Consider the following 12500-nt stretch of genomic DNA (forward strand, 5'->3'; position numbering starts at 1 on the left):
CCCCGGACTGCTCAGACCAGAGAGAGAGGCGGGGCTTCCATCCTTGTCATCATGGGAACCTGTTGCCATGGCATCTCGACACCGGATGAGGTGGGCGCCGGGGGCTCGGCAGACCACACCGGGAGCAGAGGAGAAGAGGACGGCAGAGTGGCGGTCCGTCATTCTGCCGTCCTCCACTTTAATCTTATTGGACTCCCACGGACTCGCGTGAAACGTCCCGTTGTCATGGCAACTGTCTCCAGAATCACCCAATGACCCTTCTTCTGGAGAACCAACCATTTGCTTGTCGTCCCAGAGAGCTGAGAATAAGACATCACACATATGATTTGTATTTCTGGGCATTGACGTTGGTTGGTATTACATGCTTTACTTTAGTTTGTTTGATTTTGAAGGTGCATTTAAAAGAATTAAATACTTAAATGCTGAGTTTAAACACGATGTTATAGTGCAGCTCATGTACCGTGAGAATGATGGCATGTTCGGACGTCAAACTCTCTTCTGTTTTGTTGTGTTGCTTTTGTAAGAGCCGAAACAGAACGCATGGCATCCCACCAGCACTCTCGCCCGCTCTGCTCCAGTATGCCCAAGACGTATCGCCCGCCCTGACCGCGAGCGGGATGTGGGTCACACAAAGCAGTGTGTGTGTGTGTTTGCTGACAGCCGTGTGTCATTTCACCCTGAGGAAGGCTGTAACACAGCGAACTGGACTTGGGAATTTGTCTGTAAGTGCAAACGGTTTCTGACGCCTCGCTCTGATCCAATCGCTGCGGAGAGGCGGAATCTGACAGAGGGCTGCCACCCCATTGGCCATCATGGTCAGTTTCTGAGTGATCACGGTGGAAGGCTGAGAATTGCTGAGGGGAAACAGAACAGGAAGTCAGAAAACCAATTTATCAGTGCTGATAGTTGCACTTTGGAACAATCGGTTATTGGCATAAAAATCAAGGTTATATTGAGGCACTTACAATGGAAGTTAATACAAGTTACAAGTTTATTTTGTCAACTTCTAAAAGTACACTTGCATATAATTTAGAGGTAGACGATATATCGGTTTTACCGATTAATCATGCCGATAGTTGCTTTTTGGAACAATCGGTTATTGAGGTTACAGTGAGACAATTACAAATAAAGTTTATAGAAGTTACAAGTTTATTTTGTCAACTTTTAGGAGTAAACTTGCATATAGATTATAGGTAGACCGATATATATTGTTTTTTTACCGATTAATCGGTGCCGATATTTGCTTTTTGGAACTACCAGTTATCAGAGTAAAAATCAAGGTTACATTGAGACACAATGGAATTTTATACAAGTTACAAGTTTATTTTGTCAACTTTTAGGAGTACACTTGCATATAGTTTAGAGGTAGACCGATATATCGGTTTTACCGATTAATCGTGCCGATAGTTGCTTTTTGGAACTATCAATTATCGGCGTAATAATTGAGGTTACAGTGAGACATTTACAAATAAAGTTTATACAAGTTACAAGTTTATTTTGTCAACTTCTAGGAGTACACTTGCATGCAGATTAGAGGTACCCCATTATATATCGGTTTTACAGATTAATCGTGCCAATAGTTGCTTTTTGGAACAATCAATTATTGGTGTAAAAATCAAGTTTACATTGAGGCACTTACATTGTTTGTTTAGCCAAATTACAAGTTTATTTTGTCAACTTCTAGGAGTACACTTGCATGCAGATTAGAGGTACTCCATTATATATCGGTTTTACCGATTAATCGGTGCTGATTGTTGCTTTTTGGAACTACCAGTTATTGGCATAAATCCATGTTGATAGTTTCCGATAGTTAATTTTTTTTATTTCTCAACAATAAACCTAATCTGGTGAAATTATATATATATATATATATATATATATATATATATATATATATATATATATATATATGGAGTGGTGGTGGTGTAGTGGGCTAAAGCACATAACTGGTAATCAGAAGGTTGCTGGTTTGATCCCCACAGTCACCACCATTGTGTCCTTGAGTAAGGCACTTAACTCCAGGTTGCTCCGGGGGGATTGTCCCTGTAATAAGTGCACTGAACAATAATGTAGTTTTTTGGTGATTTTATTCATTTTGGACTCAATGTTTGACAGAGTAAAGAAAGACTTAGTAATCTGCAAAATCCACTGTCGACCTCTGATGTAGAGGACCTCAAAGCTACAGACATGAACTAAAAGAGTATTAAAGAGTCTTTAATGTCTCGATAATCCACATATCTTTAGCAAGAGCAGACGGAGAGTCTTTAAGATTGAGATGACTCTTTGAGAAGTGAACATGATACCTGTGGATAAGGAGAAACCAAGATTTTACTCCTGGCGTTTGACACTTTCGGTTTGCCCTTCGGTCGCTCCTCTCGGTCACTATGGTTACCGTACGGGAATGCAGGTTTACTGGGATTCAACTGGTCCAAAGACAGCACCATCCCCTTATATTCCGTATCCCTAAAAACAAGCAGTGTATGATCACATTATTCCAACCAATGCTTGTCGCTCTTTGCTGAGGGCTGATATCTTCAGTCACACTCTGCAGTAAAGAGTTAATCAGTTTCAGCGTTTGTTCAAACAGTAGCACAATTCTTGATAGCGCTCGCCCACCACTGAACCCTGAACATGAGTACTGTAACATACAGGTGACGCTTGTGAAATGTGTTCGACACCTTTGACCTCCAGACATCTATCCGCTAGTTGAACTACTGAACTTCCAGACACAGACGGCAAACACAGACGTTATTCTGCTTATTCTTATGTTTGCATTGTGAGCGGCAGGCGTTTCATCACTTCTGATAACAGTACGTTTGGACTGTAAGGTTTTATTTGATTTCAGATGCCTTTAGTATGAATCAGCACTGTAAACAAAATACTTAAAGGAACAGTTCACCCAGATATGAAAATTCTGTCAATATTTTCTCACCTTCATGTTGTCCTAAACCTGTTTGACTTTCTTTCTTTTGTGAAACACGAAAGTAGATAACACAATGGTATGACAGAATGTTCACTCTGCTATTTTCAGGGACTGTCAAGCTCCAAATATGACAAAAAAGGATCATAAAAGTAGTTTGAACAGATTATGCGTCATATTCCAAGTATGGGTGGGGAAGATTTTCAGTTAATAACAACTTATATTGCACTGACACACTCACACACACCAACACACACACACACAAACACACACACAAAGATTCCCCATTTAGCCTTAACAGACTGTAGGGGCAAGTGCTGTTAGCGAGCACCTATGAAGGCCGGAACGGTACACGAGGGGGGTGGCCAGCACCACACCCGACTGCCTTTGTCTCCCCAGTGGCGATGTTTTACACACCACACCAGGTACTCATTTTAGGCTGAGTCAACCTAGCGGAGGCCCGGGACCGGTTCAGATAATCATCACTGGTGTTAGCCATGAGCAGGAATCGAACTCGGGTCGCCAGGTTCGTAGCGCAGCACGCTATACACGCACATACACACACACACACACACACTCACCATAAACCCACACTCTCACACACACTCACACTCACTCACACACACACACACTCCCTCACTCACACACACACACACTCCCTCACACTCACTCACACACACTCACACACACACACACACACACACACACACACACACTCACACACACACACTCACACACACACACTCACACACACACACTCACACTCGATAAACTTTGCTTTTTTAGAACTGTTTAGAATATGCCCCCTTCTGCCATTGATCAGTCAAACAGATAACTCCGCCCCCAACTCATTCCATTGGTCTCTCAAAACAAACTTTCATGGTGCTACAGAGACACAGTGTTTACAGTTTTCACTCAAATGAACCTATGAATGGCTTACTTAAAGCTGTCTCTGCATTTTAAGATGGGATAGAAGAGAGTTTTAACACAGAAAAACACAGAAAACGTTACATACTTCCGCTTTAAGCCACGATGGTGCCTAGAATCGCCTGCTTGCATGTAAAGGAGTCATCTGAGACATGTACTGTAAATGACCAATCACAGGTTGTTTTGTTGCCATTGTGTGACACAGTCTCATTTAAACTGTCCTGCACATCTCCAAGAATGAGAATGAGGTTCATTCTGTGTCATTTGAGTCATCATTGAGTCTGTGTCGTGTATTTGGCGCCATCTCCTGGTGGTCATATGTAACATTGTGCTTCATGTGGATTATCTAATGATCTATACATCTGATTATCTTGTGTGTGGACTCGATTGAAAGATAATCACCTCCATTATTTTTTCCTTGGCCTATTTTCATCAACAGTATGTTTGACATAAAATCGTTTAATTATCGTCAAGATCCATCTTTTTGATCTCGTCTTCATTGTTGTTCATGACCCCACCTCTATGAATATTTTCAGCGTTTCCGTTAACGCTATTAACACCGGTTTTAAATGAATGGAAAAGACCAGCGTGAACCTAACAGGAACCTAGCGTGATCTACGGAAGAAAGAAAGTCATACAGGTTTGGAATGACATGAGGGTGAGTAAATAATGACAGATTGGAGATTTTTGGGTGAAGTAATGGGTGTAAAACACAAAATGTCATCACTAGATTTCATTCCAGCCTTTGATATGTAGAGGAGATTATTGTTTTGTGAATGTTGGACTCACGTGAGGACATAATTGACGCTGACGATGCAGTGTGGCCGAGAAGAGCGACTGTTGTGTACAATTGTAGCGTAACTCTGGACCCAAACCCATCCACCATGCTTGGACAGGAAGCGATAATACTTAGTGGTGACCTGCCCTTTCACTAGTACTGACCAGAGAGAGAGAGAGAGAGATATGTTAGACAATAACATCTTTAGCATTGCTGTTCCAAAACCTAGTGAGCTGCAATGCTGTCTACTTAGGCAGTTACCTTCTAAGGCAGCATCCTAACTTAAATGGAACACTCTAGACAATTCCAAACAATGCTGACTAGGTAGGCAGCTCACTATCTTTTGGATCAGAGCTGGATATACTATACAAGTGAGCTCACAGAGGTGATGAGCGCAGCGCAGGTGGGTGGTGTCGCAGCAGTGCACATGATGATACAGGGTTTTCTCAATCAGGTCCTGTGGTTCATATCCTGTCAGCTCTGAAACCCTGAAAGACACAGAACACCCATAAATGACCAGAGAAACAATAGATAGATCATTTTTATTTTCCCAGACTTTTTGAAGAAAATGCTTGCCCAACTTTCACCTTGAGTCCAGAAATATGAGCTTCATATCCAGACTGGCCCTGAACATGAACATGTTGCTGTGCAGCTTGATCTCCGTGATGCCGCTGGGCGGTAACGTGTGTCCCATGGCGACCAGACACACGTTCAGATAACAGCCATCAAACGGCGACGTATCCAAACTGAACTGCTTGACCTTTAGATACCCACTGCAGTGGATGACCTGCAGAGTGCAGAGGTCAAAAGTCAACCAGCAGCATGTTCAGTCAATGTCTTTTTATATAACATCAAACAGTTGACACCAGTCTGCATGGAAACACTGATATTTACATATTTACAGTTTTGTTTGAGGCACTTAATAGTAAGTAAACTAGATATTCAGGAGCAGAACTGTATAATTCTGCTTTGGAGAGACAAAAATTCAGATTATAAAGTCTGCAAACATATCTGCATTACCCTTGTGCTGTGCTATGCTGTGCTGTGTTATGCTGTGCTGTGTTATGCTCTGCTGTGCTGTGTTATGCTGTGCTGTGTTATGCTGTGCTGTGCTCTGCTGTGCTGTGTTATGCTGTGCTGTGTTATGCTGTGCTGTGCTCTGCTGTGCTGTGTTATGCTGTGCTGTGCTCTGCTGTGCTGTGTTATGCTGTGCTGTGCTCTGCTGTGCTGTGTTATGCTGTGCTGTGTTGTGCTGTGCTGTGCTCTGCTGTGCTGTGTTATGCTGTGCTGTGTTATGCTGTGCTGTGCTGTGCTGTGTTATGCTGTGCTGTGCTGTGTTGTGCTGTGCTGTGCTCTGCTCTGCTGTGCTGTGTTATGCTGTGCTGTGCTGTGTTATGCTGTGCTGTGCTGTGTTATGCTGTGCTGTGTTATGCTGTGCTGTGTTATGCTGTGCTCTGCTCTGCTGTGCTCTGCTCTGCTGTGCTGTGTTATGCTGTGCTGTGCTCTGCTGTGCTATGCTGTGCTGTGTTATGCTGTGCTGTGCTCTGCTGTGCTGTGTTATGCTGTGCTGTGTTATGCTGTGCTGTGTTATGCTGTGCTCTGCTCTGCTGTGCTGTGCTGTGCTCTGCTGTGCTGTGCTCTGCTGTGCTGTGTTATGCTGTGCTGTGTTATGCTGTGCTGTGCTCTGCTGTGCTGTTATGCTGTGCTATGCTGTGCTCTGCTGTGCTGTTATGCTGTGCTGTGTTATGCTGTGCTGTGTTATGCTGTGCTGTGTTATGCTGTGCTGTGCTCTGCTGTGCTGTTATGCTCTGCTGTGTTATGCTGTGCTGTGCTCTGCTGTGCTGTTATGCTCTGCTGTGTTATGCTGTGCTCTGCTGTGCTGTGTTATGCTGTGCTGTGTTATGCTGTGCTCTGCTGTGCCGTGTTATGCTGTGCTGTGTTATGCTGTGCTGTGCTATGCTGTGTTGTGCTGTGCTCTGCTGTGCTGTGTTATGCTGTGTTGTGCTATGCTGTGCTGTGCTATGCTGTGCTGTGCTGTGTTATGCTGTGCTGTGCTGTGCTATGCTGTGCTGTGCTGTGCTGTGTTATGCTGTGTTATGCTGTGCTGTGCTGTGCTATGCTATGCTGTGCTATGCTGTGTTGTGCTGTGCTAAGCTATGCTGTGCTCTGCTATGCTGTGCTATGCTGTGCTGTGTTATGCTGTGCTATGCTGGGCTTTGGTCTGCTGTGCTGCGTTATGCTGTGTTGTGCAATGCTGCGTTGTGCTGTGCTGTGTTATGCTATGCTCTGCTATGCTGTGTTCTTCTGTGTTGTGTTGTGTTGTGTTGTGCTGTGCTGTGCTCTGCTGTGTTGTGTGTGTGTGTGTGCGTGTGTGTGTGTGTGCATGTCAGAGAACTTTGTGTATGCTCCTCTAAATGACTGTGATGCTCCTCAACACTTAATATTTCTGTATTTTATAGTCTAATTCATACATTTCCAATTGGCCGGTCATTTTTGTAACACAACAAGTGTAACAAAGTGAAATAAAACCTAATACATTTCATGAGCATAGATGCCCTGCGTGAACAAAGTCTGGGAATCTTATTCCAACTGGATGAAATAAACTAAAGTTTCAGAAAGTAAAATACAGTTAAACGGTCAGTTTGACCAGAACACAATACAAAGGTCAAAGGTGAGGTCACACTATTAGGTCTGGATATGTGAGATTATTAATAACATGTATTACCTTGTATCCTCCACTCATCAGTCCTGCATTCCGTTTAGCCAAAACACATTTCATTCTCAAGAAGAACGACTGCTCCACTTCATACTCTGAAATGAGCATTTACAAACCAGCTTCATATCACAGTCATTGTCCACTCAGTGTTATAGGTGAACGTGACCCTGCAGATTGCCAGTTGATATTCCCGTGCCTAAATGTCTCACCTTGAACGAAGTGAGGGTGGTATGACGGCTGTGGCGTGAGAACCGCGGCCATCTCATCATGATCGTCTGGATGAACATATTCATAAACACTGTTCCCGGTCAACTCTACCTGTTTAACAGAACATCTGTAACTCTGCTGAATTATCAGGACACTATCAGATGCAGAATACAGCGTAACTGAAGTTCTTCACCTGTGAGAGGCCCAAGTGAACGGACGCCGTCTCAGAAATGTACATGATCTTTCCATCTGCAGCGACCACAAATAAAAACCCGTCTAACGTCTGTTGAGCAAGATAATATTACAGAGATCATGTAACAAACAACACAATTACAGAAATACCAATCTGCAAAGAAGCACAGTTTAATTGTTAGATTAATGCATATTAAAATCATTAAACTCTGTGTACTTGAAATATAGTAACAATCTGTTTTACATCAAGATCAGTCGGTATTCTTTTGCATGGAAATAATATATTGCATATCACTTTATTGTAAAACATTTTCTGCAACATTATTAACTGATTGAAAACTAATAATGAAAGTCTTAATATTACCTGGAGCATCTTGCTGATTATTACCTGCAGTAAATGTGATCCGAGATCACGGCTTGTGTTACCTAAAGATCTGACTCGACCCGCTTGACCCCACACCTCCCCCGGAGCTACAGAAACAATAAATAAACACATCTTCATTCACAAGTACACTGATTTAATTATTTAATATGCATTAACTATAAAAAATATTATTATATACGTATAACAGTCTTTTATAACAAGTAATAACTTTAATAATAATAATATAATAATGAATAACAAATAGATATACAAGTCTTTATAACAAGTAATAACTTTAATAATAATAATAATAATAATAATAATAATAATAATAATAATGAATAACAAATAGATATACATGTCTTTATAACAAGTAATAACTTTAATAATAATAATAATAATAATAATAATAATAATCATAATAATGAATAACAAATAGATATACAAGTCTTTATAACAAGTAATAACTTTAATAATAATAATAATAATAATAATCATAATCATAATAATGAATAACAATTAGATATACATGTCTTTATAACAAGTAATAACTTTAATAATAATAATAATAATAATAATAATAATAATAATCATAATCATAATAATAATGAATAACAAATAGATATACATGTCTTTATAACAAGTAATAACTTTAATAATAATAATAATAATAATCATAATAATCATAATAATCATAATAATGAATAACAATTAGATATACATGTCTTTATAACAAGTAATAACTTTAATAATAATAATAATAATAATAATAATAATCATAATAATGAATAACAATTAGATATACAAGTCTTTATAACAAGTAATAACTTTAATAATAATAATAATAATAATAATAATCATAATAATGAATAACAATTAGATATACAAGTCTTTATAACAAGTAATAACTTTAATAATAATAATAATAATAATAATAATAATCATAATCATAATAATGAATAACAATTAGATATACAAGTCTTTATAACAAGTAATAACTAATAATAATAATAATAATAATAATAATCATAATAATGAATAACAATTAGATATACATGTCTTTATAACAAGTAATAACTTTAATAATAATAATAATAATAATAATAATAATAATAATAATCATAATCATAATAATGAATAACAATTAGATATACATGTCTTTATAACAAGTAATAACTTTAATAATAATAATAATAATAATAATAATCATAATGAATAACAAATAGATATACAAGTCTTTATAACAAGTAATAACTTTAATAATAATAATAATAATAATAATAATAATCATCATAATAATGAATAACAATTAGATATACAAGTCTTTATAACAAGTAATAACTAATAATAATAATAATAATAATAATAATAATGAATAACAATTAGATATACAAGTCTTTATAACAAGTAATAACTAATAATAATAATAATAATACATAATAATAATGAATAACAATTAGATATACAAGTCTTTATAACAAGTAATAACTTTATTAATAATAATAATAATAATGAATAACAAATAGATATACAAGTGTTTATAACAAGTAATAACTTTAATAATAATAATAATAATCATAATAATGAATAACAATTAGATATACATGTCTTTATAACAAGTAATAACTTTATTAATAATAATAATGAATAACAATTAGATATACATGTCTTTATAACAAGTAATAACTTAATAATAATAATAATAATAATAATAATAATGAATAACAATTAGATATACAAGTCTTTATAACAAGTAATAACTTTAATAATAATAATAATAATCATAATAATGAATAACAATTAGATATACATGTCTTTATAACAAGTAATAACTTTAATAATAATAATAATAATAATAATCATAATAATGAATAACAATTAGATATACAAGTCTTTATAACAAGTAATAACTAATAATAATAATAATAATAATAATGAATAACAAATAGATATACATGTCTTTATAACAAGTAATAACTTTAATAATAATAATAATAATAATAATAATAATAATGAATAACAAATAGATATACAAGTCTTTATAACAAGTAATAACTTTAATAATAATAATAATAATAATAATCATAATAATGAATAACAATTAGATATACAAGTCTTTATAACAAGTAATAACTAATAATAATAATAATAATAATAATAATAATGAATAACAATTAGATATACAAGTCTTTATAACAAGTAATAACTAATAATAATAATAATAATAATCATAATCATAATAATAATGAATAACAATTAGATATACAAGTCTTTATAACAAGTAATAACTTTATTAATAATAATAATAATAATAAATAACAAATAGATATACAAGTCTTTATAACAAGTAATACCTTTAATAATAATAATAATAATAATAATAATAATAATAATAATAATAACAATGAATAACAATTAGATATACATGTCTTATAACAAGTAATAACTTTATTAATAATCATAATGAATAACAATTAGATATACATGTCTTTATAACAAGTAATAACTAATAATAATAATAATAATAATCATCATAATAATGAATAACAATTAGATATACAAGTCTTTATAACAAGTAATAACTAATAATATTAATAATAATAATAATAATGAATAACAATTAGATATACAAGTCTTTATAACAAGTAATAACTATTAATAATAATAATAATAACATTATAACAGTAATACTTTATTAATAATAATAATGAATAACAATTAGATATACAAGTCTTTATAACAAGTAATAACTTTATTAATAATAATAATAATGAATAACAATTAGATATACAAGTGTTTATAACAAGTAATAACTTTAATAATAATAATAATAATGAATAACAATTAGATATACAAGTGTTTATAACAAGTAATAACTTTATTAATAATAATAATGAATAACAATTAGATATACATGTCTTTATAAAAAGTAATAACTTTATTAATAATAATAATAATGAATAACAATTAGATATACAAGTGTTTATAACAAGTAATAACTTTAATAATAATAATAATAATGAATAACAATTAGATATACATGTCTTTATAACAATAACTTTAATAATAATAATAATGAATAACAATTAGATATACATGTCTTTATAAAAAGTAATAACTTTATTAATAATAATAATAATGAATAACAATTAGATATACAAGTGTTTATAACAAGTAATAACTTTATTAATAATAATAATAATAATAATGAATAACAATTAGATATACATGTCTTTATAACAAGTAATAACTTTAATAATAATAATAATAATGAATAACAATTAGATATACATGTCTTTATAACAAGTATACTTTAATAATAATAATAATAATGAATAACAATTAGATATACATGTCTTTATAACAAGTAATAACTTTAATAATAATAATAATGAATAACAATTAGATATACATGTCTTTATAACAAGTAATAACTTTATTAATAATAATAATAATAATAATAATAATAATAATGAATAACAATTAGATATACAAGTCTTTATAACAAGTAATAACTAATAATAATAATAATAATAATACATAATCATTATAATAATAATACATAATAATGAATAACAATTAGATATACATGTCTTTATAACAAGTAATAACTTTATTAATAATAATAATAATGAATAACAATTAGATATACATGTCTTTATAACAAGTAATAACTAATTAATAATAATAATAATAATAATAATAATGAATAACAATTAGATATACATGTCTTTATAACAAGTAATAACTAATAATAATAATAATAATAATCATAATAATAATGAATAACAATTAGATATACAAGTCTTTATAACAAGTAATAACTTTATTAATAATAATAATAATAATAAATAACAAATAGATATACAAGTGTTTATAACAAGTAATAACTTTAATAATAATAATAATAATGAATAACAATTAGATATACAAGTGTTTATAACAAGTAATAACTTTATTAATAATAATAATGAATAACAATTAGATATACATGTCTTTATAAAAAGTAATAACTTTATTAATAATCATAATAATGAATAACAATTAGATATACATGTCTTTATAACAAGTAATAACTTTAATAATAATAATAATAATAATAATAATAATAATCATAATAATGAATAACAAATAGATATACAAGTCTTTATAACAAGTAATAACTTTAATAATAATAATAATAATAATAATAATAATCATAATAATGAATAACAATTAGATATACAAGTCTTTATAACAAGTAATAACTAATAATAATAATAATAATAATCATAATAATGAATAACAATTAGATATACAAGTCTTTATAACAAGTAATAACTAATAATAATAATAATAATAATAATGAATAACAAATAGATATACATGTCTTTATAACAAGTAATAACTTTAATAA

The 12500-nt window shown here is 32.8% G+C and overlaps 1 protein-coding gene across 1 annotated transcript in view; it reads right to left on the reverse strand.

The window, feature by feature from the left end:
- sim1b (SIM bHLH transcription factor 1b) overlaps nucleotides 1-12500 on the reverse strand; it is a 19677-nt gene that overhangs the window by 1132 nt on the left and 6045 nt on the right. The window contains exons 2-12 of the mRNA XM_052118357.1: nucleotides 8105-8211; nucleotides 7742-7831; nucleotides 7551-7659; nucleotides 7351-7436; nucleotides 5213-5412; nucleotides 5007-5113; nucleotides 4637-4784; nucleotides 2304-2463; nucleotides 461-854; nucleotides 120-299; nucleotides 1-59 (exon numbers count right to left, since the gene is read on the reverse strand). The exon at nucleotides 1-59 is cut by the window's left edge and continues 49 nt beyond it. Of these exons, the coding sequence (XP_051974317.1) occupies nucleotides 1-59; nucleotides 120-299; nucleotides 461-854; nucleotides 2304-2463; nucleotides 4637-4784; nucleotides 5007-5113; nucleotides 5213-5412; nucleotides 7351-7436; nucleotides 7551-7659; nucleotides 7742-7831; nucleotides 8105-8211 (1640 nt within the window). The remainder of the gene's footprint in view (nucleotides 60-119; nucleotides 300-460; nucleotides 855-2303; nucleotides 2464-4636; nucleotides 4785-5006; nucleotides 5114-5212; nucleotides 5413-7350; nucleotides 7437-7550; nucleotides 7660-7741; nucleotides 7832-8104; nucleotides 8212-12500) is intronic.

The sequence above is a fragment of the Xyrauchen texanus genome, chromosome 45 (assembly GCF_025860055.1).
Source record: "Xyrauchen texanus isolate HMW12.3.18 chromosome 45, RBS_HiC_50CHRs, whole genome shotgun sequence".
Taxonomy (NCBI): Eukaryota; Metazoa; Chordata; class Actinopteri; order Cypriniformes; family Catostomidae; genus Xyrauchen; species Xyrauchen texanus.